General features: G+C 40.5%; 1 protein-coding gene across 4 annotated transcripts in view; it reads left to right on the top strand.

The window, feature by feature from the left end:
* Nucleotides 1-27,326, top strand: part of SPECC1 (sperm antigen with calponin homology and coiled-coil domains 1) — an 89,271-nt gene that overhangs the window by 25,972 nt on the left and 35,973 nt on the right. For all 4 annotated transcript variants that reach the window (XM_037372789.1, XM_037372796.1, XM_037372805.1 and 1 more), the window contains 4 exons: nucleotides 19,072-20,639; nucleotides 22,454-22,661; nucleotides 23,740-23,813; nucleotides 24,377-24,555. In XM_037372789.1, coding sequence (XP_037228686.1) covers nucleotides 19,072-20,639; nucleotides 22,454-22,661; nucleotides 23,740-23,813; nucleotides 24,377-24,555 — 2,029 coding nt within the window. The remainder of the gene's footprint in view (nucleotides 1-19,071; nucleotides 20,640-22,453; nucleotides 22,662-23,739; nucleotides 23,814-24,376; nucleotides 24,556-27,326) is intronic.

The raw sequence follows: 27,326 nt of genomic DNA, 5'->3' as shown, positions 1-27,326 counted from the left end.
TGCATTACTACTCTAGGATCTCTCACAATAGATCTGCCAGTGAGTGCTGGAACAGCAGTTAGGTGTAGTGGAGAACTCTCTAGCAGTACGTTAATCAGCAGGCTAATGAAGAACACAAAAGCTGCCAGTATCCAGTCACCAGAAGAAATGCTGCCCTAAGGGAAAGTTAAACTTTAGGCTGGAAAGCATATCTGCCTACATCCCCAGCCCCTGAAATCAATGTTTCACTGGCCACTGCCAGCTACAGAAATTGGGCTGTAACTAAACATGTTACTGTCATTTGCAGAGAGATGGTACTGATAATAAACTAAGGGAGAGGTGGATAATGGCACGGGAAAGTACACTGCTAACTTCTGATTGGAGTTTGAGAAAACTGACTGGTTTTGCAGGGCCAGTGGTGGGGTTTGAACAGCTTATTACTATTAATGTGGATGATAAATGAGTGTGCAGACCCCCTGTGCATTTCGAAAATCTTTCATCCTTTGTTTTCTCTTGTTCTGTAATTTATTTTATTTTTTTATTGAAGGGGAAAGAGTTATGCTTCTGTTGCACCTAAACAGTTGTAAAATTATTCTCAGTTTTTAAGTGGAGGCTGTACTAAGCCTTGTTTTAATGTCCTCAATGTTTGTAAGGTATGAATATGACTGAAAAACAGACCATTTTGTATTGAACTACATGCTTAAAACTGTTTAATCGTGAAAAAAATGTCAGGAACATTCCTGCTGACAAAATAAATTCTGACAACATATTCTTTGTTGTGTGAGTGCTCTGGCTTTGGAAGTCAGAGGATAATATCGAGACATCTGAAGCAGAATTTGTGTTGACTTGCTGACAACTAGGATGCAAAAACTTTTTTTTCACATTAGAATGCGATGCATGGAAGTATCTATGTTGGGCTTTTTTTCTGCTTGGGTGAACTTAATTCAACTCTTATTTAGCCATACCTACATCTTGAACAACTAGTAGTCGAAGTCTGGTCCTTTTGGAAAAAACAAAATAAAACCCAGGAATAGGCCTCTTTATTGATGTAGCTTATGAGCCACCTTTAATTACAGACAATCAAATCTTGACCTGTTTCCCTAAGCATAATATTCAGGGTCATCTTGCTTATTTTTCTTTTCAGGAAATTTTATGGGCACTGTATGGTTCATGTGTAAGTCTTTCACCCCAAACTTACCATATTGTGGTACTGGGGACAGATTTTTAAAACACTTCCTCCTATTGGGGTCACTGGACATGGAAGCCCTTAAAATGCCTCTTCTATGATACAGGTTATAACCTAAAGTAAAACACTTATTTTCATATACTAATGAGAGCATGATGTACTTTAACAGATTTTCCTGTTAAGTGTAAATAGAAATAACAGGACATAGGAATGCATAGGTTTTAGCTAACAAAGCTGCAGTTCTATGACAAAGATATATTTTAGTTTCAAAACTAAATAAAGCAATACAGGTCCCAGAAGCACCATTTTCAGAATCTGACAGTGCCCATGTGAGTGATCCTAACAATCAAGATTCGGGATATAAAGATACTGCTGTAATAACCCCTAGTTCTGGGTGGGCTGGTCAGTGCTGTCAAGGAACAGGAAGGAAATTAATGCCCCCAAGCTGAGCAGTTTGAAGTTAACATGTTAATGCAGGGAAATTGGAAAGAAATGGAACTAGTTGAGGAAGGGATTGTGGATACGTGAACACAGAGAAAGGGGAGACAGCCTACGTGGCATCTTTCTTGCTAAGTAATCCATTGCTGGTGTCTAATAGGTATGTTTTAAACAGACAATTTACAAGGCTCTGTAACCACGCAGTATCATCTTTTTTAAGTTAATCTACATGTTGCTGAGAGTAGAAGAGCATCTGGAAAGGATGTGAGGAGATTGCTTGCAATCATGTTAGATTCTATAGGTGTTTCCTGACTTCTCATTTAAAGTTTTAAACTAGTTTTACAATAATTTGTAAGAACTTTTGTTTTGTGGTGTGTGACCTAAGCTTGCATCACTTGTTTGCCAAAACTCTGCCGCTTGCAAGTGGTCACTTTTCCTGCTACACCAAAGTGCTCTGAATATTCATATTTATAAAGCATGTGGAGGTTTTAGAATGAAAACAGCCATAAAATAGTACAGAAGAGGATGTAAAACAATAGTGAATGTTGCTGCAGTTCGTCAGTAGAGTTTTCTGCTTTTGAAACTGGCTACCCCAAGCTAAAGGAGGCATTAGTATATACAAACACGGGCCAGAGCACCTGTGAAATAGTTGGAACATTTCATGGGAGTTGTACAGTGTTATCCAGTGCACTGTATTTATTGAGAGAAAGCCTTTCAAACATTAGTTTGCTGTGGAAACAGTGAGGCAGCCTGTGTTTTTGAACAGGAGTGCTAAGATTTTTTTGACATTGGTTGACACGGTGATGGTGGGGTTTTGTTTATCCTGTAAACATCTGCAGGTGATGCGATGTTAAATGTCTTTGGGAAGAGGTGGAAAAAATGACTCAATACATACAAAAACTTTCCTGAAAGAACCAATTGAATGGGAAATGTTAACTTCTCTAGTTGGAACAAGGTGATGGGTGGGGTTATCCAAGGGTTAGACTGTTTTTGGGACTGTGCTTATTTGTAAAACATGCTTACATGGCTCGGATGAGGATATAATGTCAGGGCATACGCTAAGCCAATATTGATCTGTTTTCTTATGTCTGTTTTTGTCCTGGCCTAGGGATGGCTTCATTTTATATTTGAGGAAGGGATTTTTCAGTGTAGGATAATATAGTTCGTAAAATATACAAGACTTTCAAGATAAAGCTTGTTGTAGAAATGTATTATTTCTTGTGATTTCTGTTTTTCTTGGGTTTTGTAGTCAGATTATTTCTGGGTACTCTTTAGTCTCTTTCATCTGCTTCTCTTCCTTTCTTCTAAACATGGGAGCCATTCATTTTAACTCTGTTATATGTCAGCATACCATTTCTGCCAAGCAAGAGCTCAAGAGAACAGATGAGTTTAATGATGATGTGGGGGGAAGGGAGGGAGGAAAGAGGGGCCAGCAAGCTAATGAATCACATAACAGCTTTCATGGAAATACCGACGGCAAGTCATGTCCTCTTCGAGCTTGGGCAGTGAGCCGTAGACCTTTTCTTCCCAGTGGAGCCAACAAACCACAATTTGCTCTCCAGTGGATAGTTTAATTTCTTAGTCACCTCTTCCTCCCACGAGTCATTCCTGCATGGGGGTTTTACAAATGCTCTCATTCTTCAGAGTAGTAACACACTGCTGATTAAACTGGTATTGAAGAAGTTTATTTTCCCCTGGAGGGTAATTTTTACTTGACTTAAGCTTCTCTTCCAAGGCCAGTTAGGGCCAGCTCTGTTGATTAGTCTTGTGATATGACTTGACTGGACTGACATTATTAAATCATTTCAGAAATACCGACAAACAGATGTCAAATGGCAGTAGTCTTCTGCTCTGCCGGCCAGTGAAATGAGTACAGCCAAGAGACTATGTCACAATTTGGACTGGCCTCCTAGAGGAATTTAGTCATGAGTGTGAGTAACTTGCTGCCTCTGAAATTATCTGTTTGAGGCAGAGTTAAGTGATAATCTGAGGTCCCCTGATCCCAAGATGAGAGGTCAACGAATACTAAATTAATGGAAAAAATCTTCAATAAGTTTTCCTATCTTTAGGCAAGGGCCTCTACAACAGTCTTCAGCGTTGGCTGGGAGGATGTGCTGAGTGGGAGTACTTTCTCTGTGGGCAGGACCAAAGCTTTTACAAGGAGAACTTTTAGGGCATGGCAGGCAGCAGGATGTGGTTTATGCATTTTGATTTGTGTTAGATTGTTTTGTTGATGAAAATTAAAGCCATTCTTGGACGAAGACAGGGAGCTTCTGCTGGGAATCTAACTGAACGAGCTGGTCAGCAAGAGCTTGTCCTATGAGTAGAGCTCTGCAGACTATACTTTTGCCCCAGTGGTGGTGGTGGTTTAGGATCTATGAATAGTAGCACTAGTGTGATAGTAAATGTAAAAGCTAAGTTTCTTGACGATTGTTTTATTTAATGTGCTGCAATTGCCTTGACAGTGGTAGAGTGATAAGGAAACAGCCAGTGGATGGCTGTGATTGTGTGTATTCTGGCAGAGTATTAAATTACTTGAATGAGGGAAAAGGGTGAAAGGGATTAATGCTGGCCTTGGAGAAAAAGTAAAGCTTACTACTTTTTGTTTGGGGTTATACTTGGCTCCTAAGGATCTTAAAGTTACAAGACTAGCCAAAGAAATTTGAGCAAGTATTGCACCTTAGTCTTCCCATCAAAACCTTCCCGAGCCCTGGAGGTATTCAAGAGTTTGTTCAGAAGCAGCCCTGTGTTTTGGAGCTCCTACTGGTATTTCAGCAAAGTAATTTCTTTTATATTTTCTTTCTTCGGTTCCTCCTCTATTTTATTAATTTACTCTTAGAAAATCTCTCGATTTCCATGGGGAATGTAGCTTCCAGAGCAACATGAAATTGTAAAACTGAAGCAAAGTACTTCTCTGATTTCATTGGCACTGTATTGCTCAAAGAGGACTTAATTTGATTTTTCTGTGATTCTTGCAGACTGCCACTAGCAGGTTGACAAATCTTTGATACTTTCATTATTTTTTTATACTTTCCAGTGCTGTATCTCCAAGCAATTTGAGCATGATGATTAAAGATTATTTAAAACTGAGGATCTCTGGTAATAATAGACACTGCTAGATTTTTCCATGCATCAACTTTTTTCTTCCTGTAATCCAAAGTAGATGTGTTCACAGATCTCTTTTGGAATGTTCCATCTATTGTATTTCATGGAGCAGTAATGTTTTTCCATAAGCATCAATATATATAGATTGTATGCTCTGAGGCAAAGTGCTCTGTCCCTGTGTGATCTGTGCTCATCAGTCAGTTCTCTCAGGCTATAGAATTATATCAGAACTGCAATTTTCTGCCTTTTTAATCAGTCTGTGTAGCACACAGCAAAGAAGCTCTATATTTTTGTTAACAGCAAAATTTACATTTAAAGTTCTTGCGGGAATATTTGATTTTGACAACTGGAAAAATATACCCTTGGGAAAATGTAAGGCTAACAGGAGTTTGCAGAGTCCAGTTCTGAGCACGCATAGGGGTTGTGTTGGCTGAAACAAGTATATATAATTTTCTGTTTGTTACCAAGATGAAAGAACTATGTAGTTTTTATCTTGATTGGAATTTGTTCATTTGCTTAGCAAAAATATTAGGGACTAAGGAAATGTGTCCACGTCCCGTAAGCAGTTATTTTCCTGTCATATTCCTGTCCTGATGGATGCTTTGGTGCTCTTAAAAATCATCAGTGAAAGCAGGATGCTAGTGAAGCAAGTAAGGATTTTACCAGTAACCTCTGGAAGTCATACTTACCAATGTATGGAAAGGGGCTTTAGGGACAGGGTGCAGTTAGTTGTTTGACGTACTACTTATGTTGGCTGACTGTTCTTTCTTCCTGTACTGGAATGTAGTTTATCCTTGACCTTCCTTTTGCATTTCGGTGGACTGGTAACCAATATTCAGGATTATTTGCTGTATGGTGATTAGTTATGTTTTGATTGCTTTCAATGATCTGCTCCATTTCTAAACTAGGATGATATCTGAAAATATAAAGGCTACTTCAAAAAAAGACAACCTTTTAATTTTGACCTGTTTACCTTTTTACAGGTAAAAGGGTCATTTTACCTTTTACCTTAATGGTTTCCTTTAGATAGGTTTGTGCAAAAGCATCTTAATACACTGCTGTTTTAACAGGATTATGTAAAGCAAACATGAACACACCAAGGTGATGCTTTTGAAATGCCATAGAGAAAAATGGTGAAAACGGAGCATGCTGTCTTCCTGATCATCACTGTTTGAACTGTCTCTGACCAGTCCAACCGACTGAAGAAATCCCATCCTGTACTAATGATAGAAAGCTGTTTAATATGAGCAAAGTAATGCAAAGATGGTTTCTTCCCTGCACCTGGAGGATATTGTGTTGTGTTTTTCACACTCTAAAGGTCTTCTGGATTTTGACATCGTAGCATTTACACTGAAGGTGTAGAAATCCTTGTAATACCATGTAATTATGTTTGCTTTTCCTAAAAGGGTCTAGATAATGATAAATTTGTTGGCAGGAACCTACTTCCCTTCAAGACAGGGGAGAGAAAGACCTTCAAAACTATATCTAAACATATGATTCTTGAAATAAAGCAGAGGTGATTCCCTATGCTTGTGAAGAACAGAACCAGCTTAGTAGCAAGGTCCATTAGTCACAATTAACAGCTGGTAAGAGGGGATGAGACTGGGTTTCCATGAACACCAGTCATTGCAGGGACTGGTTTTCTCTGCTTGGAAAAAGCTCACATCACCAGCTTGCCGAGAGTGCAATAGCCCTGATGTTATCCATCTGCAATGTGATACAATAGTTGCTAAGTTGCAGCCTGTAGAAAAAAGAATATTTTACTTGTTCAAGAAAACAAACAAAAAAAGCATAAAAGAATTACATGCCCAAACAAAAGTGGGTTTTAGTTCCCAAGAACATGTAACATCAGCCATAATGCCGGTGTGCTGATGCTGAAAGGGATAAGGCAGTGGTGTCACATCTATCCCCAACTGCAAGTATCGTTCCTTGAATGGAAAGAGTGCTCCAAAAAAGTAGAGGAGTTTTTAAACCTTCATGTAGTAGAAAGTTGCGTGCAGAAGACAGCCTGTTTTCACCTGGCTAAAGCAATGTACAGAAATAATTCATATTGTTTTTTCAGGCCTCCTATAGTATCTGGCAGTAACTTTGCTTAACCCAAAGCTGAGTATCCATTTGATTATCCATCGGTCCTAGACTTACACTTGTGCCCCAAGGTGGGAGGCACAAAGCTCTGATAGTATTTCTCCAGGTTTTTCCTGAGCAAAAGCTGGTGAGGATGGAGGCATCAAAAGGGAAGAGAGTGTTCTTTGAGGGGCTGAGGATATTTCCACCATCCTTATCTTCTAGGTCTTGAAATGCTGCTTTCATAAAACCTTGTTGAGTTTAAAGAATGGACTAATCATGCTAAAATTACTCTCAGCCTCCTCCACACATAGTTTCTTTGAGGCTGCTAGACTGTGGAAAATCTTTGACTGATCTTTTAATTAAAAGCTCCTTTTTTTTTTTTTTTTTTGTAACCAAGGAGTTGAAGCTCTTCCTGCTTTGAAGTGGGCAACTTTTTATAGATAAACATCTCATTGTTATGAGATGTCTTCCTTTCTCCCCTTCTGTCTCATTTCTTTATGCATCTCATCCTGTGTTGATAGTTTTAATGATTTCAGCCCAGTTCTTATCAGCTCTTCAGGATGGTGCTAGCTGGATCCCTTTATTGCCATACTAGGCTGAGCTAAAGCTATGGATGAGCTGTGGAGATTGCAGTCCTTTCCCCCACCCCCTCACTGAAGCAGGCTGGAAGTGACAATAAAACTGGGTTTATTATGTGGTCATCACATTTTAGTAAACAAAAGGCAGTTGTAATACCAATGCAATGCATACTGGTTATTAAGCATTAAGCAAACAAAAAAAAAAGGCCTCCAGCTTTTAAGTTTTAAAACTCCCCCCTCCATTTTAGGGGAGGAGGACAAACCTCCTTTCATGTTTCCATTTTTGATCCCTTTTTTTCCCTACTCTTTCTGGATTAGCAGGGTTTGAGAATTCATGAGGAGATAAGTTATTTTGGCTCAGTCAGCCCTGGGCTTTTGGCCGAGTGTGGGGCAGCATTCCTGAACTGGAGGGTTCAGGTCATGGTTTCCTAATACAAAGCATTCAACAGCAGTGCTGTGTAAAGGCATTTTCTGCTGCTCCATTTCTCCGCTGCTCCCTCAGTGGTACATACTGAAGTGTTTATGGGAAGGACAGTAAATTAGACCAGGATCTGCCTTTAACAAAGAAAGCAAAATGGGGGAAAGAACCCCCATGCAGATATTTTTATAGCCAAATCAGATCCATGATGCAATTCACAGCATGGTCTCATCAACAGTTAAATAAACAGGTTGAATAAATTAGCCTTCTAATTGTGAAAATGTTGATATTAAGCATTTCCCCACTTAAAATTGCTTTTTTGTTGCCCATTGTGCTTATATAGATGCAGGTAGATTTTAGTAGCTTACAGGAGTGATCTATAGCATCTGACTTGTCTGGAAGGAGCAGCGTTCTTTTCACTTTCCTATCGGATTCTTGGACCAGGAGGTTTTAGGTAACTCTTCTTTATTGACTTCCAGCCACAGATCAGATGTTAATGTGCAGTTGTGACAGCTATTGTATATGCATTGTATGTGGACGATGTATCTGCGCTATGATGACCATTATGAACTGAATTTATATGGTTAGATTTAGGGTTGGGTTTTTGTTTCTTTGCTTTTTAATTTTCTGTGCTTCTCAAAACACTTAACACTGACATTCTATCTAGTACGATACATTTTCTAGAAATGGAAGTACAGCTGTCTAGTCACTACTGTTAACCCAGTAATAGCTGAATGACAAACTTCTGGGCTAGATTAGCTGGAAGGCTGTTTTCTGAGCTGAAGAGAATTATCTACTTTTTTGCAAGCCTAGAATTAAGGAAAATCCTGGGGTTCTTACTCCAGCTAGTGGTCATTTATCTCGGGAATAGGGCTAGTACCAGACATAGGAGTTGAGAAATTCATTTTTTACCTTTAACTCAGAGTAAAGCCATTGCTTTCTCTGAAAAGTGCCTTCCTGGGAGAAGTGTTAGTAAACTTCAAGGATGTGCCCCAAAGCCGTTGCTAACCACCTTCTGGACACCAGAATTCTCAAAAGTAGCAGGTAGGAAAACAAGGGAAACCCCAAACTTAACCAAAGAATACCTTACTTCAATGAAACACCAGAGGTTTTGCCTCCATTCATGGAAAGATTCACATTTATGGATATTTTTCTTGGTGTGTTTTTTTGAACAGTTGTCTTAAAAAAAAAAAATAAAATAGTTTGGCTTAAAATTCTTTTTTCTGTAGGTATGATTATACCTGATCTCATCTTGTTTTGACAGGTGCATAGGCAGGAAATGTTCCAAAACAAAATCAGGAAGTGTCAGAGTACATAAATCCCTGTAATTTTGGTGTACTAATGTCACAACTATATAGGATCAAGGCCCTCTTAAGGAATATAAAAATTATAATTTTTTAATCATGAGTTATGATGGTTGTGGAAGTTTTAACATTGAATAAAAAGAAGTAGAAAGTCAAGTTGACTATATTTTAAAATAAAGGAAAATTCTGGATTTCTGTAACTTCTACCAGATTAATTTTGGAATAATGCTACATACAGAAAGTTTTAGTCATTGTTTTGTTGGGGCTAGATAAGGAGTATAGTTTACAGGTGACTAAAATTTTTGGCAGGCCCACTGATATTAACAGTTCCCAAAAAAGTAGGCTTGAGTTTCCTGGGGGGGACATTCCAGTAATTGTATGATATAGAGTTTCTCTGAACATTTGCTGAGCATTTGCTTTGGATGTCTCAATGTTTGTTATGCCAGGTTGCTGGGTACGCTAGAAATCTGAAGCAGTGCAATGGTAGATCGCAGTTACACTTGTAATCTGCACCTGCATTGGCAGAGATGGTGTATGTTGTTTGGTTAATCTATCTTTTTCTTTTTTCTTTTTTTTTTTTTGTATGCCTCATTTCAGTGGTGAATGCAGTGGTACCCTTGTGATTCTCTTGGTGCCAGAGGCTTATGGCACAGTGAAGCTCCTTGGATGCTTCTTGGCTCTTGAACAGATTTGAAAGGGAATTTTATTTGTAAAAGCAAAGACTGGGTATGCTAGCTAAGGATACATACGCATAGAACAATTCTTGCCTACTCTTAGCCTTGCTAATGTACTTTACAGATGTATCTCTGGTCTTTAGACTTCTGAGCAACTTTCCTCTTACAGTACAACCTGTACTGTTTTTGTACTGGGTACAAAACTGTATCGTATTCAAGACAGGCTTATCCAAGCTTGAGTTTTCATTTAAGACTTAAAAAAAAACTTCAGAAAACCGAAGTAAATAGTGTAAGAAATGTTTGGAGGAACTCTTTTGTATGGACACTGGCATGTCTCTCAGGATAAAGAGATTTTGACTACTCCTGTTACTTAGAGAGGAATTGTATGAGAACAGGCCCATAAAGAGGAAAGAAAGTCGGCCGAAATTCACAGTGAGACTTTGTGAACAGGATTTTTATCAGATCTCATCTCATTTACCTTCTGAATGCGACCTTGTTTCCACTGTAATAGCATTGAGCTGTGACAATGCGAACTTGAGCTTCAGTTCTTGTTGTTGTGGTTGTGCTAAGACCTAGAAACCATCAGACACTGAGAAGACCTGATCTATTTGGATTTTAGCACTTTTTTGGAAGAGTTAAATGTGACTTTCTATGGAAGAAGGAACAAGACAACAGAGTTATTGATCAGGGTGAATGCAACAAGCTGAAAATAAAATATTTGTGATCTTTAAGAAAATCCTTAATTGTGCAGCAGAGATTGTCCTGCTACCTTCTCTTCTAAAACCACTGTGTAATTTACTGAAGGGGACACTGTAAATGGAGCCTTTTGTGGATTCTAAGAGTACTGGGCAGTACATCTGTACGTTTTTGCTTGGTTTTGATGCTAAAATTTGAACTAAATGGAGATGCTTCAAATATGAATTTGTCTCTCCTATTGGGTTACATTCCTACCATGGGAGAGTCTCTTCTAGTGGCCACCCTTCAAAAGAATGTCCTACTGGTAGTTCATCTGCAGATTTAAATTGATGACATGTAGATTTGTCATGACTTAGTGTTTGAGTTACCAAAATAATGCCTTTTTTCATGTGGTTCTTGCACCCCAGATCTCTAGATTTTTATCTTGTAATTAAAAAATAAGCCAGCCTGTACGAAGTGTTCAGCTCTAATGTCAGTGGTCTTTGTAGTCTTAAATTAGGAAATGCTCGGATCAAGATGCTTATTGCTGCTTTTTTCTGTCAAACCTCTGGTAGTGTAACTTCTCAAATACAGGAATCTGTTGTTCCTTAATGCTTTGTAATATAGTTTTTATTTCCCTTTCTTTGGTCTCTTACTCTTTTCCTTTGTGTCAAATATCAGTATGCGAGTTGATTCCCTACGCTGTCCACAATGATTATATAGATCAAAATCTTTGCATTAAGTCTTTTAGCTTTTTCCACCTGTTGGATATGGTACCTGTTCCACAGGGAGTGTAGTCAGACAGTCCAACAGGCCATTAAAATTCTTCAGAAGAAAAGAGTTCATGTTATAATTACTTTTCAGTCTCAGTGTTTGCTAGCTGAGTAGAAGGCCTTATTTGAGCAGATGCTTCTATATAATTAGTGCTAGATTATCAAAACCACCTTTGTTGTTCTGCAGCCATCTCCTTGTCTTTTTTTAAAGTGAGGTGGAGTCCAAGTGAACCTTCCCAAGGAGTTGCTGACCTGTAAAGGTGTTGGCTCTATGACTAATACTCTGTAAACAGACTAATTTCAGGAGAAACATGACTGGCCAAACCTAGGTTTGCTTTGTTTGCTGTTGCATAAAGACCAGGTAGCAGAGTGCATTGTCTTTCTGCAGGACCACCCTAAAAGGGGTGGAAAATAGTATGCTTTTCTCAGTTATTGAGGATTATCCAAAGGAGTATCCAGCACTGTGGTCACTAAAAAAGGCTGACAGCTAACCCGTTCAGCTCATTCCCTTTTGTGTATCAAGCAGATCAAGCCATAACTGTTTGTCACAGTATAATAGTGTCATTCTTTAGCCTGACTTTTACTGAAGCTGATGGTGGACTAGAAGTTTCAGACATTTCACTGTCAAATATGAAGCTCTAAACAGCTTAGGCTGTTTTGAAAATTAACAGTAGGTGCTGATCTGTGTCTCTTGACACCTATACTTCTTCTAAAATCTGGCTTTCTGCATCCAGTCCCACTCTTGTGCTAACCTCCAAGAAGCACTTAGAACTAATTTGCATCTTCTTCATGAGTTGAATTAGTTATGTGCATCTGTTCAGTAGTGTTACCAAGCTGTCTTACTGTTAGCATCCTTAGAGGTTTAAGGATAGCAGTGTTAAACAGTGTGGCAGAACATGTGTAGGGATTTTGCCTCTGTGTAGGTATCTGTGTGAAAGAGCACAGAAGCACAAGTAAGGGTTGCTGGTTTATCTGTCCTAGTTTTCACTAGTTATGTTGTGCTTTTTCTTATGCCACCATGAAATGTCTGTTTCCTGTTAACTAGGATATCAGAAGATTTCTGGTTAGCAGGGAAGTTTGTTTAACTGTTTCATTTGCTTAGACAAAGGGGGTGGGGGAAAGGGCAGGGGAAAATAAAGGATTCCAATGCATCCAAACCTGAAATATTTTAATGAAAAAAGTATTTCAAAAGAGTCAAATATACAGTGATCCTTCTACTGTGTTGTATAGTCATCATTTCCCAAAAGACATGCCTAGTTCAGTCTTAATCGGTGTCAATATCAATCTCGGGATCAATGCTGGAGCAGGGTGAAAGTGATCTGCCAAGTCCCCTGGGCTTTCAGTTAAGCTTTGAGCTCTTACTGGCTTAGCCATATTTGGAGAATGGATTTTAAACACCAAGTTAATTAGGTTCTTGAAAACTTGACTTTGAGTTGACAAAAGACGACAGAAGCTGTGGCTAGGCTCCCTGTAACATACACTGCTTTATTGTAGGGAGTCAACAGAGTGTGCAATGGCTCCAAGCTAATACCATCTTTTCCGATTTGGCTGTGACTAAATTCAGATAAATGATGTTATGAGGTTATATTAATGCATTGTGTTAAGTTGGTCGTTGTGTGACTGGAAATCACCTAAGTGGTACTTTGGTACCAGAGTAATTTTGAAAATGGCACATAAAAGCTCCTATTACCTGGCTTGTAACACCAGCTTGTAAATCTGTTGTGAAAGTCGGACTGTTCAATTCAATGTCTAGTGGCATTCTAGATATCTTTAAACATCCCAGTTTGAGCAGAGGACAGGTCTTCCACAGGTGCTGTCAAATCTTTCAACTCACTGAAGGTATTTCAAATATACCTAAGGGGCACCTGAAATGGGACTAGACATCTGTATTTTGGCTTCCTACACTAGTTGTAAATCAGGTGGGATTAAGGTTATTTTTGGATAAGAAACTCAAAGTTGGATAAAAATAGTAATAGGACCTTACACAACCGAAACAGCATGTATGAGTATGTGCCTGCATTACCTCTCTGTTGCTGTATGTTACCAAAGCTGCTGTGGATCCTCAGCAAGACCTTGGCAAAGCCTGAGTAAGTGCAGTCATGCTGAATCCAGGATCTACTGAAGTCACAGCCAGAGGATAACCCGAAAACCAAAACTGATAAGAACCCATTTCAGCAAAACCACATGTGATAGAGCAATGTAAAATTGTGTGGGGAGGCTTAATAACTCTTTATTTACTATACAAGCATGGGCTGTTAATACTATCCTCTTTTTTTATTTTTTTTAATTGTATTTATTTTTAAATGCTTGCAGCCCACTTGATTTATACTAACTTTTTCCTCCAGGTATTGCAGGAATCATGTTTTCCTCTGAGGGCTGGGAGTTCTGTTCAGATGGTAAAATTCATTAAAATATCTTAGCAGGTGGGAACAGAATTCCAGAACAAAGGAAGAATCAGTCTTCTGTTGGGAGGGAGGCTAGGAGTTAGCCCATAATTTCTTATTGCACTCTCTTTTGTTTCACTATCCCTTTTTGAGGTACCATCCCTCAATGGCAAAGAGACACAAGGTAGTGAAATAGCTGGTCTGTTGCAAATGCAGGAGTTGGAATGAAGAGAAGTAGCAGTCCTAGAGCAGCAGATAATCATGAGAATACAATCTTGTCTGCAGGCAACAGTTTGCCTGTTTGAAACGTATGATTTTAATGTTGCAGAGTGCTATGAATAGCTTTCTTTTATTTCTTGTTATCCTGCCCTTGCAATTCAAATAAGTTATCCATTGTTTAAAAACATCACACCAAAGATGCATCTGTCTTAGTGCTTTAGTCTTACATGACTGAAATACTTTCCGAAATGAATCGGTGGTACGCATGCTTAAATGACCTAGCTGAACTCTTAAATGCAGGAGATTTGGTACCTACTTAAACTATGGAAGAATGAATTACTAACACAGACTCTTTTTAGTGTGTTGAAGAAGAAAATGTGTGTTTATCATTATTAGCTTAAGAGTAGTGATGATCAAAATTTAGGAAGAAAGTACAAAATGGAACAGTCCCTGTTAATTTGGTCTCTGGATCAACAGAAGCCCATGGCATTAACCTTTGGGTTATTAATATGTTGATGGAGGGAAGGATTAAGAAAAGGGCAGGTTGTGGGACACAAATGGCTCAAAGGCCAGAGGCAAATAATCTTGTATTGACTCCAGTTCTAAAAAAAATAGATTCAAGGCAGAAATCAGAACATTTCCAAAGGTGCTTCTGTGGTCAAGTGAAGTCACTTCACGACTGAGATTCTTCCTCTGTTCTGGGATTGGAGAAGCAGGTATTCAAACTCCTAATTATGGTTAAGACTGAAGTAAAATAAATGTCATTTCAAGGCTAGTGCTTTACTGGGAAGACAGTGATACGTCCTATCTCAGAGCACACGCCGTATGAAAGCAAATGAACTTACTGAATCTTCATTCCAAAATGTTATGCCTGTCCCCCCTGTGACTATGGTAAAACATTTGCCACCTGTTCTGCCTTACCCTGCTATCACTGTAATTACATAGGCCATGCTGCATGGACTTGACTTCTGAACAGCAGTCCTATGGGTTCCACCCTGGGGGTTTGCAAAATGGGTTTCTCCATTCCATAGTCCATTTCCTTCTGGTTGTGGATGCCCCTATGGGAGCTGCTGTGGCAGATGCTGAGGGCTTAGATCAAAAATAGATCATTATGTGGAAAAACTGAAGAGTAATCCTGATCCCTTCCTTCTGTGAAAAACATTGTAGCTGTGCTGAAAATGGGATTACAATGGCTAAAGATCATCATGAGAGGTCAACTTTTATCTCATTAAAGTCCCACTTTGTTTTTGATGCCAGTGGAAAGTCAGTGAGTATTCCCTGGCAGAAAGTGGTGCAAACAAAGCTGCACAGCAGGCTGCCAGCCAGGAGCTCCAGGGTCCTAATCCTTACTGATTTACTGTGACCTTGGGTGAGGCATTTCCATTCTGCTTCCCTGTCTTGTAACCTAGAGTTAGCAATTACATGTTTCAAAGGATTTGAGTTGAATAGCTGTTAATTTTAAAGCACTTTCAAAATTATAATCTCTGCATACATGTTAGGGTTTAATCCCGCAAACCTGAATAGCATGGCTGATACTGAAAATGGAGGACTTACTGGGCTCCAGGGCAAGGAACATGATGATGAAGTGACCTCAGTCTGAGCAAAACAGGTTTTCAGACAGTAACTCTCAGTGGAGTAATTCAGGAGTAATTCCCTGTTCTTCTGAAGTGGGAGAACACAAGCCGATTCCATTAGCAGGAGTGGCTGTGGGACTGGGAGAATGGGAGGTTAGGTATGGTGCAAAGGGAATGAGAAATGTACTGTTGGTCAGAAGTAGCCTGAGCTTGGATATGTGGGACAGTGGGAAAGAGGTTGCGCTCAAAGCTGGTAAGAGAATAGTTAAGCTAATAGGTTGGGCAGGGTGGATGAACAGTGAAAACGGGAATGAGGTGTCATAGCACCATTTTGACCAAACAGAAAAGTATGTAATGGCTTAGGGTTTTTTGTTGTTGGTTTGGTGTTTTGTTTTGTTTTTTTTTTTTTTTTTTCCTGGAATGTCTCCTTTGAGATGCAGGGCTGCTTGTTTTTCTATTCCTTGCTCAAAACAAACAGCACTTTCTAGGAAGTGAAGTTCCCTGTGATTCCAGCCACTTCAAGCAGCAGCGTAAATCAACTCTGGATCAGGTTGTGCAGTTTGGAAGGCCCATGTCTGTCCAGAGTCTCCCACAGACCGTAACCAAGGTGGGGTGCCGAGCTAATCAGGTCACCAGGATGCGTTGTACAACCCTAAATGTAATTCCTGCATAGTGGGTGCCTCGGGCTGTGGGGCTGGCGGTTCCATTTATAACTGCTACACTGCTCAATTTCAAGGTTATTCAGAGGGGGAGTCGCCCATAAAATAGTCTTTAGCATAGTGCTTAACTTGCTTTGGTGCTTTGTAATCAACATGCGTAAGTGTTCAGAACTACTTCTTTTCTGGGCGCTCTGTGACTTTTTAGTATTGCATGGCACTGTTTTGGAGAGTGGAGAGAGGAAAATACATACACACTTCTATGTGATGAAAAAAACCAGGTTGGTTAATGGTTATTGATGGATAGCAAATGCTTTGTGATTTATGACAAAGCAAGTCAGCAGAGCATGGAGCCTTGCAAAACACATGGGACATGGAGTAAGCTATGAGCCTGCGTTGATTGGCAAGCTGGTGAAGTACAGATAATCCGGGTTAAATATCCTTAATTGTTATCCTTCTGTATATGTCTTCCATTGCTCAGGATCATGTTGCAGTTGTTATCTGGTGACAATTAGAAGGACACTGGTGTTGCTATACCAGAAGTGCTACATTTCACTTAGGAAAAAGTGGTTTTCTTGGTGCTCTGCAATCTGTACCAGTGTGTCGCAGCAGCATCATTTCTAGTAACATGTATAGTACTGACCAGTCAGCACTACCCACTGCTTAGATACCCAGTCATGTGCTGAGCAGATGACAGTCATGCCATTGCGCTAGTTTGGTCATTGGGGGGCGGGGGGGAATAAAGAAAGAGGCACTTGGTTTGTCATAAAATTTTATTACAACAGTAAAAAAAAAAAAAACAACCCTTCAGATGGAATAAATGTCTAGGATGTAACAGGCTTTAAATCTACCCCTTAGGCTCCATGGAAGAACATCTGTGGCCATTTGTAATGCATATTTTACATTCTAAATCTGTAGTATGATTATGGCTTGCGTGCGTGCTGCTTCTCTACTCTGGACACTTGTCCTAGGGTATGTTCAAGAGGTGCACTCAAACAAGGCCTCGTGCGCTCTCGCCCGGACACCTGGGGTTCATCCCACGCGAACCTTTGCCTCTGAGCAAGGAGGAGCTGTGCTGAGCTGGTGTTTTTCCGCTGGAGCAGCACATAACATCACAGTCATTCAATTTTCCTCTTGTCCTTCACCTTGTGGTGTTAGCTGCATTGACACTAAAAGCTTTGCTTGTCTGCAGAGCTCAGTGTGGACACGGTTTATGGGTGCTGGATCTTGGCAGCTGGGAGCCCTTGGGTTAGGAAATGGGATGAGCAGCGAGCTTGGGCCCTTCAGCTCTGGCAAGTGAAACGAGCTCTCAGGTCTGGGGTTGCACCCGCAGCCATTTGAGTTGCAGTGGAAAAACTCCCATCTCTGCTTGCCTTGCACTTTTCACTGGGGAGCCCGGAGCTGCCTTGAAATACTGGCTCCTCCAGCTGTAGATGACTAAATGAAGCTGTGTGGGCTGCTCACTGTCCCTGCTATCTCTTCCCATAAACACTGGAGCCTTTGTCTCTGGCCTTATCGTGCCCCTGCCATCACAGAGCCCGTTCTGTGCTCTCCTCCCAGCACAGCGCCTCTGTGTTCAGGGGTCTTTTCTTCAGCTGCTCTTTGTCTCCGGGTGTTTATTGTGCCTGCTGCAGAGTGTGTTTGTTTGGGAGAGGAGGAGGGGCTCCTGTTTGTGTGGGGTTTATAAACCTAGTGCATTCTTCAAAAGAGATGCTGAGCAAACTGGGTGGTGTTAATATTAACCCTTCACTGCCCTGTGAGCTGCACCGAGATTTCCTCAATATGAAAAATTCTTTGGGAGGATTATGAAGCTGCTTGCTGTGTAAGGCAGGGAGTCTGTTCCCACTTTGGCCTTAACTGCCCTTTGATTTTCTGTGAATCCTGCACATATGTATCAGCAAAGAGAGCCTCCCAAAAGTGAGGAGGTGTAATTGATTCTAGGATTTCCCCCAGAAGGATTCTTGTTTTTATTGCAGACATGGGCTCAGTAGCCTTTTATGTTTGTATAACTGTCCCTTGCATCCTGTTTATGTGGCTACATCAGACAATATCTCTTTATTATACTATATCCCAAAACTTTATGGCTCTGTAATTCAGGGCTTTTCCTTTTGAGTAAGGTCTGGAGAACCGGAATTTCTTGAATTTATAGCAATGTAGTGGCATACAATCCCTCCCCTTTGGACCAGTTTCTTTTCTTTAACCAGCTTGTTAAAGGGTTAGGATGGCTCTTACTGTTTTTTCAGTACCCATGGTCCCATATTCCAAGAGACCTTTGGAAGATGAAGATCAGCAACTCTGAAACTTTATTTCCCTTGTAATCACATAATGCTTTGTATTAAGTTGGCTGGGGATGAGGGGAGTAAAAAACAACCACCAAACAGAACAGCATCAATTTTCTAACCTCCTTTTATTCTTCCTTCATAAGAGGATGGGAATTTATAACATGATAAATTCTTTCACCTGTGTCTGGAAGAAGCTGCAGCAACACAGTTGTCTTGGTGTTAGAAGTGCCAGGAGAGTTTTTTATTTCACTGAATCTGCAGTCAGCATAAATGTTTCAGACCTTTTTTATGATTATCTGTATAAAAGGACCATAATGCCAAATGCATGAGTTTTGTGTGATAAAATTCTCGTGATTAAAAACACATTGTTTTCAAAGGTGGTAGCTTTGTACTGAACTTTTACCCAGAAATTAATGGGTTTAAAATCAGCATTTCACAAAGTAATGTAAAGGGCTTTTTTATTTTTAATAATTAATATCCTGGTATTGGGGGTTGTGGTTCTTATATTGCAGAATCTATGTATAACATTGTTACACTGGGAAAAAGTTCAGCAGACTGTTCCTTTGCAGGGGGTGTGAAAGGAAGAAATGCAAAATAATATGAGCCTTTTGAAACATGAATCCACACACTCAGTCATGACTAAACCTATTCAAACACTCAGGTGTGTTTTCCAAGACTGCTCTAGGCTCTAGCGTTGTTGTCATGTGACTTGTTTTCTTTATGAACTAACTCAGTTTGCCTCATCTCTTTCTCTTCAAGGAACAGTTTCAGCTGCAAAGCGCACAGGGATTCCAGCACCCCGGGAAATATCATCATCTGTATCCAGAGAGAGAGCAGTGTTGCGTGGTCAAGCCAATACTAGGAAAACACAACCCAGCCCCACCTCTTCTGGTACACCAACTCCTACCAAACACGTGCGCCCCACTAGCAAGTCCAAGCAAGAGAATGAAACGGGTGACAAGGCCGTTCTGGAATCTCAGGTTAAAGAACTCCTGGCAGAAGCTAAGACGAAAGATTCTGAAATTACCAAACTCCGTTGTGAATTGAAGAAATGCAGAGAGAAAGGGTCGCTTAACGTTGAAGGAATGGGTGCTTCCAACCAAAATTTAGAAACCGTATCACCTGTTGACATTGATCCGTTAATACGGACCCTTCAGGAAAAAAACAGGACTTTTCAAAAAGAGCTTGCTAGCCTGGGAGAAGAAAATCGTGTTTTGAAAGAGAAACTGCTTTATCTAGAGAACTCTCCTCTCTCAGACACCACAACAAGCAGTGGAGGTGACAGCAGCCTCCCAACCCCAACTACTCAAGAGTCCAGTTTTGGAAGCCCATCAAAAAATGTGTCGAGAGGTGAAATGGATGAGCACAGGCAGCATGTGAATGGAGGTGCGCTGCGTAATTCGGGTTCTTCCAGCAGTGACGTAACTAAAGCTTCCTTGTCACCTGATGCATCTGATTTTGAACATATAGCAGATGTACCTTCCAGGCCAACATCCTCCAACAGCAACCACTTCAAAGGGTCCAAATGTTCCACTACAGGAAGTTCTCCAAACAATATTAGTGACCTTTCTGTTGCATCGCTTACAGAGAGAATACAAAAAATGGAGGAGAATCACCACAGCACAGCGGAAGAACTACAAGCCACTTTGCAGGAGCTGTCAGATCAACAGCAAATGGTGCAGGAGCTGACAACAGAAAATGAGAAGCTAGCGGAAGAGAAAGCTCTCCTGGAGACATCCTTTTGTCAACATAGAGATAGAGCAGAACAGCTGAGCCAAGAAAATGAGAAACTAATGACTCTTCTCCAAGAGCGAGCCAAGAATGAAGAGAGCAGAGCTCAGGAGGCGAAGGTCCTCGAACTGGAACAGAAATGTGCAGAAGTTCTTGAAAAAGCGCAATTTGAAAGAGAGAAATTGCTCAACATTCAGCAACAGTTAACCAGCAGCCTGCGAAGCTTAGAACGGGAGCATCAAGATGCCCAGCAGGTGATTAAAAGCCTGAGAGAAGAAAATGAGAAGCTGCTTAAACTTGTAGAAGTGGAACAGCAGAGCAACAGCACAGTGACAAAAACTCTGGAGGACTGCAAAGTTGCCTTAGAAGGTCTAAAAATTGAGAATGGCTCTCTCAAAACCCAGTTAGAGAGTGAGAAACAAAAGGCTGCAGAAATCAATGTGATGGGATGTACTACTGACAACTCTGAGGTGCAAGAGATGCTGAAAGTGGCCCATGCAGAAAAGGATCAGTTAGAAGCATCTTGCACTGAGCTTAAACAAGAGCTGCTGAAGGCAAACAGTGAACTGAAGCATGTTCAGGGTCTGCTGTCTAAGGTAAAGGAGTAACAGCTGTAAAGTATAATGGGTATTTATATGTCCTTCCATAAATAAGTAATTGTTGAGCCACTGATTGTAAGTTTCCAGGATTTAAATTGCATGAATTAGTTTTCAGTGGAAGCTGCTATATACATGTTTTCACAGGAATAACTGTTAGCATAGCTGTGTTTGTAAATTCAAAACTAATTTCCCCTAATATCTTCTGCAGAATTTACCGTTTTAGTAGATAGAAGTGTGTTTATCAAAATTGGAGCAAGGAACTGGCCAATAAAAAATTACTTTGATATTATGTGAACAAATAGTAGTGAAAATCACTTGGTAATCCAGATGGAGAGAGAAGAGTGTGAGTAGTTAGCAGCAAATATTAAATTCTGAATAATTAATCATGATTAATTAGTAGTGAACTAATAGGCATCATTGGTCATGAGAACACCAAGGACATGAGCTAACGCTCAGAAACGTATTTACAACAGCATGACTAATGGTGCGTGGTCAAGCTCCAGATGAGATTATTTTCATAAAACTAGAATATTTCTACAAAGCTGACAAGTGTTCTGTTTTGGCATACGTAAAGTCATGGCAAAAATGTGATTTTATTTCAGAACAATTTTTCTCTGCCTCTTTTACTGGTTTGTAGCTTTGCTCCAAGCAAGCTTAAGTCAGTTTTCTGTGTGTTCCTGGATGTTCAGAAGTGAGCAGCAATGTGAGGCATCATAGAACATGTGTTAATAAAGCACAAACCAGTGATTATGTCCCACCGTTGCAGAAAGAGTGATGATCAGTGTGTGCAGCCCTTCCTGTATGGATCACGAGAAGAATGGTAAAATTGGCTAGTTGCAGAAGAAGAGGGTGTTGCCAGAAAAGCACCTCCATGATCTGAGTGATTTGGAAAATCCAGATGTCCTTTCAGCTTAAATAGGTGACCACAGCAAATAGTTAGTCGAGGGAGCTCTCAAGTGCTTGCTGGAGCTGCAGTTTATGAAGAATAAATGAAAAACTGCTGAGTGCTCAGACTCTGTACCAAAGTTTTATTGCTTGGTTTGGAAACCACAGATTTCCTCCTTCTTACTTCTCCTTTCCCTTGAATTAAGCTGTTTTGAATCATTGGCTATTTGTGACACCCAAACAAGACCACAGGCTTCTGTAAGGCTGCCCTTCAGTCAGGCTGTGCCAGTGCTGCTCACTGAATTGGCAGCCAGCACCTTGCTTTTCCATAACTTGCTCACACTCAGAGATCTCCCCCAAAATGCGGAAACATTGATCTGTGGGCCTGAGCCAGCAAACTGAAGTGCAGCAGATTCCCCCTTCAGTAATTCCAGATGTCCTACATCCAGAAATACACTTATCTGCAGTAGCTAGCTCTACTACATATGTTTTCACAATCCATTGAAAGTGCACATGGTAAAAGCAGCAAAAATGTTACTGGGGACAAACTGATTGTAGTCTTGGCCCTAAGGTGGTGGTATCACTCTCATAATGTGATATGTGAATAGATGCGGAGCTTTCCAGGAATATGATTCCTCTCTGTTCATTACCTGTGGAGAATGGTTTGGAATTACAGTCATCATACAGAAAATTTAAATTCCTTTGTAGCATCTTGTTTTATTATCATTATTATCAGGAAAGAAAACTGGAATTCATAGCTCGTTTGTGTTTCCTGAAACTGTCTCATTTGCATTGAAACTCAGTTTATACACTGCTTAGAACACAGGTTCAATTCTTAAGTCCATGAGATGTCCAATAAAATCTCTAGCGAGCAATATCTGTTAAGAAATAAAGACAGACTTGCAGCTTGCTTTCCTTCCTTCCAGGCTGAGAATGAGTGTGGTCAGCTGAAGGAGTTATGTGACCGGCAGGCTGAGCAACTGAGCAGAACCAGCCAGAAGCTGCAGGAAAAAACATCAGAGAATGAAGCAGATATAAAAAACCTGAAGGAGACCATTTTTGAGTTGGAGGACCAGGTGGAACAACATCGTGCTATAAAACTTCACAATAACCAGCTGATCAGTGACCTAGAAAGTAGGTGGAGCTGAAAAAAAGGACCTAAGTGAATTTATTCAGGGAGCTCATTTATAGCTGCAACAGGGAGGAATGAGTTCAGAGGCCATGAAGATGATCAGGGGGCTGGAGCACCTCTCCTGTGAAGACAGGTTGAGAGAGTTGGAGTGGTTGAGCCTGGAGGAAAGAAGGCTCTGGGGAAACCTTATAGCAGCCTTCCAGTGCTTAGAGGGGGGCGGGCTAATAATAAAGATAGGGACAGAATTTTTAGTAGGCTCTGTAGCAACAGGACAAGGGAAAATGGCTCTAAACTAAAAGAGGGTGGATGTAGATACTAGGAAGAAATTCTTTACTGTGAGGGTGGTGAGGCTGGCCAGGGAGGCTGTGGATGCCCCATCCCTAGAAGTGTTCAAGGCCAGGTTGGTGACAGGGCTTTGGGCAGCCTGGTCTAGTGGAAGGTGTCCCTGCCCGTGGCAGGGGGGGCTGGAACTAGATCATCTCTAAGGTTCCTTCCAACCCAAACGATCTTATGATTCTATGATGTGTGACAAGAGCCTCACTTTGGAAGTATTCCAGTGCTGGCTGGTCCTTTCTGTTCATGCACGAAACTCACTATTTTAACAGTTAGTGCTATAGAGATAACATCAGAGACAGTCTTCAAGCCTCATTCTTAGCGAAGGATGTATTGCCCGTGCTAGAAATGGGAATTATTGGCCCTTTCAAAAGCTCTGGGGAAAGGTGCTGGGAGCAGGGCTGCTTCTGTGTCACAGAGGGCCCGCTGCCACCTGGTGGAGCAAGTGGCGTGTTTTGTGTACCAGTGTCGCCCCAGTGCTCGGGGGGTCTGCAAGGTAAGGGGCCCTCCACATGTGGTTCTGAAAACTTCAAAGGGACCCTACACATATGGTTCTGTAAACTTCAAAGTCTGGTTTACTGCCTCAAAATAATGACCTGTTTCAAAGATGTTGGGGAAGTTTCAGTTTAGTCTGTTTAGTGGCATTACTAGAAGCAAAGCTAAATAGGCTGCTCTGCCCTCCCATTTTCACTTTTCACCCTTGCCCTTATGTGTTTAATAATCTTTTCCCTTTTTTACTGTTCCTAGGTAAAGCAATGAAGCTGGAAGAACAAAAACAAGATGCAGAGAGGCAGCTGAAGGCTCTGACTAAGCAAATGAAGGTAAGGCTTAAACTCCATGACAAAGCTAAGCTGAGCTCTTACTGCAGTCCTGGATTTGAGAAGCATAGTATTTTTCTAGGACAATTGTAGAAAGTTCCTCCTAAATCCCTTCATTCTCCATTCTCTTCACTCATTTCTAGCTGTTTCTTTTTCTGTGAAGGAAAATACAATACATCCTTTGCAAATTACTTTTGCTTTTTCTACCTATGAACTTCTTTAGAACAGCCGTTCCTGCTTTGTGAATAATCTGTAGCCATGAGCTTTTTTCAGCAGCAGTGCTTGTAGTAGTATCACAAGTCTGAATGATCAATAGCTATAGGAAGAACTTTAATTACATTTTTTTTGTACTAGAGTGGAGAGCTTAGCATTGGTTTCTTCTTTGGCAATCAGAGTTGGTACTGTGTAAAGAGGCAAGTATTTACTTTGACCTCGACATCATCTTGAAATTGTGGTGAAATCCTGGTCGCTTGTGGTCACTGAAATGGAGATCAGTAACTAAGTGCTCAGCTCAAGTAGGTACATTTTTACAGCAAACAGTTTGGGGTTCTAATTGCTCTTTCTAGGAAGATACAGAAGAGTGGAGGCGTTTTCAAGCTGATCTGCAAACTGCAGTGGTTGTAGCCAATGATATCAAGTGTGAAGCCCAGCAGGAGCTGCGTGTGGTAAAGAGGAAGCTTCAGGAGGAAGAAGAGAAGAGTGCTAGACTCCAAAAGGAGCTGGATGAAGTGAAGGGCAGCAACAGGTTGGTTAATTACAAAGGCCAAGATTTGATATCTGTGACAGCTAACATGCATGCAAACAGTGCTTTGTCAATAACTATTCATTGGCTTGGATGTGCATGTTGTCTGTTTTTAACTCTTCTGACAGATTTTGTTGTCTCTTATTCTAAGATGTTCCCATTCTTTTTCTTTTTGGTGATCTAGTTCTGTCAACTAAGCCATGAAGGTTTTAATCAGCAAATATTAAGTAATAACAATTGCCGATATCCTTTTATAGCTCTGGTTTCAATATGTTGTTCCACTGTGTTTTATTGCCTTCGTAACTCTGTGCAGCTGCATTAAACAATCTGAAAAGGTTGGTTGGCTACATAGGTTCAGTGGGACATCCAGAAGAGAACTGCTTAACCTGGGAGGAGGCAAGGACTGTATATGTTCAAATTAAAATGAGGACTAGCTGAACTTCTTTATTCTGCAAATCTGATACGTGTTGACCGAGTGATCAATGCAAGTACTAGGATTCCTCATCTCACATCTCTTGTCCTTAATTTGAAACCTATTATTTGATTAGTTGTGTTAAATGGTCTGGACTGTGGCCTGAGTTTAGCATTTAGCCCAGAAGCAACTTCATCGTTCAGTGGACCCACTTGTAAAACAATTGGTGTAGTCTCTGTGGCCAGAGGGGAACAGTAATTGTGGACCATTTGGAGATACACCCCAGCATGGTAAGCTGTATGTGTGGGGCTTCCCTCTGTGGGAGCGTGGTAACAACAAAAGTGACTTTTATAATTGAATCTGGATCCGGCACAGATGCCTTTACACTGTGGCTTCTATACAGTGCATGACGTTTTATGTACCACCTTTCGTTCCAAAAATTGTACTATAATTGAAGTACTAAGTAAGAAGAGGTGGAAAACAAAAGATGTATTAGAAGGAAGAACCTGAATTTCTAAAGACAGAGCTCTGATGCAAGCAGAGGCAGCAGAGCTATGGTGATGGACAGTTGTACAGGGGGAATGAAGAAAGACAAAATAACACAGTCATACTGTTTATCAAAAATATGTATCAAATGTTGCTCCTCTAGATTATTCCATTTAATCTTTCTCCTAGTAGATTCATGGCCACTGGCAGAATAGCCACAGGAATACAGTGAATCCTGTCATTTCTTTCAGGTAGAGTAACAGTCTAGCTTTGCACATATCTGCTTGCTGTTTTCCATTCAGGAGTTTCCACAGCAGCTGTACAGTAGATGGGAGGAAAAAGATGGGAGGGCTTTTGTGCAGAGGTGTATGGATCAGGATTCCTGGATTGAAGGAACAGAAATACTTATTTTTGGAAAAATAAAGGAATGTGTTTAAGCTCCAATTTCATTATCACAGTCCCCAGTGGATGCAAAGAAAAGCTCTTACAGGCTATGTATTCAGACAAAATGATTACCAGACAGTACTTAAGTTCTTGGCTCTGTTTCCATTCCTAATTCGTTCTTAATGAAATTTCTCTTGTTTAGATCAAGGCCCATATATAAGGGCAGGAATCATATACTTTTAGTTTCCTGTCTGTATTATTTTGGTTTTTAATCTGAAGATGTTTTTGATAATATCTAACTTGCAAATTAGCAGGTCATCTTCTATGCAAACTGGAATATTTATCTTCCATGTATAAGGAATATGGCTGCATTGTCAGCTCTTTGGCATAAGAAGCCTGAGCTGCAAATACGGCTTTTGAAATTGGATCCCCAGAATCCATACATACCTAGTTCCAGAGGAGGTAGTCAGATACATATGTAAGTCAGTTTTGGCATTTGTCTCCCTCTTTCACATACGTATAGATATGTCTGTCTTTGCATCACGTTGACTATCTGTATACAGCTTGCTTTGAGTATTACATTGGTTATGGAGCCAGATACACTGTCTGCAGAGGGCAATATTTATCCTCTTTCAAATACAGGTGTTGCAACCAAATTTTGTGTCTGTCAGTTTAAGTAAAACCAGTTTGACTCAGTGTCCATGCAGAGAGTGCAGAACTTCTGCACTGAGTGGTATGGAGAACATAATGAAGCCTATGTAAGTCATTGTCTAAACAAACCAGGGATCAACAGCTAAGCACTGAAACTTTAAAACTGTACTGGCCTATAAAACGAATTCGTGAAGTCGCCACAGCTCCTGCTGAGAGCCAGTTCTACACTCCCAGTTATTTTTGCATTCCTGAAGTCACTGTCTTCCCCAGCACCTCAGCTTCTTTCACCCCAAAAGTTCTGGGGATAGTCTCATTTTTAGTCGACTTTCACAAATGCTACTGCTCAAAATCGGCAGTAGATTCTGGTACCTGTAGTGACTTTTAATGCATGCTCAGCACTGATGGAAACACTTTGTAGCATGATACCTTAACACAATCTATAAAGTATTCCTCATATTTGCTAATGCTGAGCAGCTGTGCACTCAGCTGAACATCTGACAGTCCCTAGCGAACGTTTTCTGTCTGATTTTTAAGCTCTGATTGGAAAGTGTACCTTCCAAATAGCTTGCTAGTCAAAGGTTTTTGGCAAAATCTCAGCCATCTCTTGAGGGTCATTAGGCTCCACCTCATAAATTGATCTTGAAGCCAGTTTATCTCCTACAACATCCTGCCATTTTAATGTTTGCCTGTGGCTGCCTGAGTTCCTGCCTCCAAGTTTGATTTCACCGTTACATTCTTCTAATCAGACAAAAAGTCATTTTTGGTTCAGGAACAGCCAAAGAACTTGCAGAAAAAATCCTGATGAGGTCATCAGAGTTCATCTGAATGAAGGTAAGAGCCT

The sequence above is a fragment of the Falco rusticolus genome, chromosome 1 (assembly GCF_015220075.1).
Source record: "Falco rusticolus isolate bFalRus1 chromosome 1, bFalRus1.pri, whole genome shotgun sequence".
Classification (NCBI taxonomy): Eukaryota; Metazoa; Chordata; class Aves; order Falconiformes; family Falconidae; genus Falco; species Falco rusticolus.
Note: the sequence above shows the minus strand (reverse complement) of the source record. Positions and strands in the feature narration are given on the sequence as shown.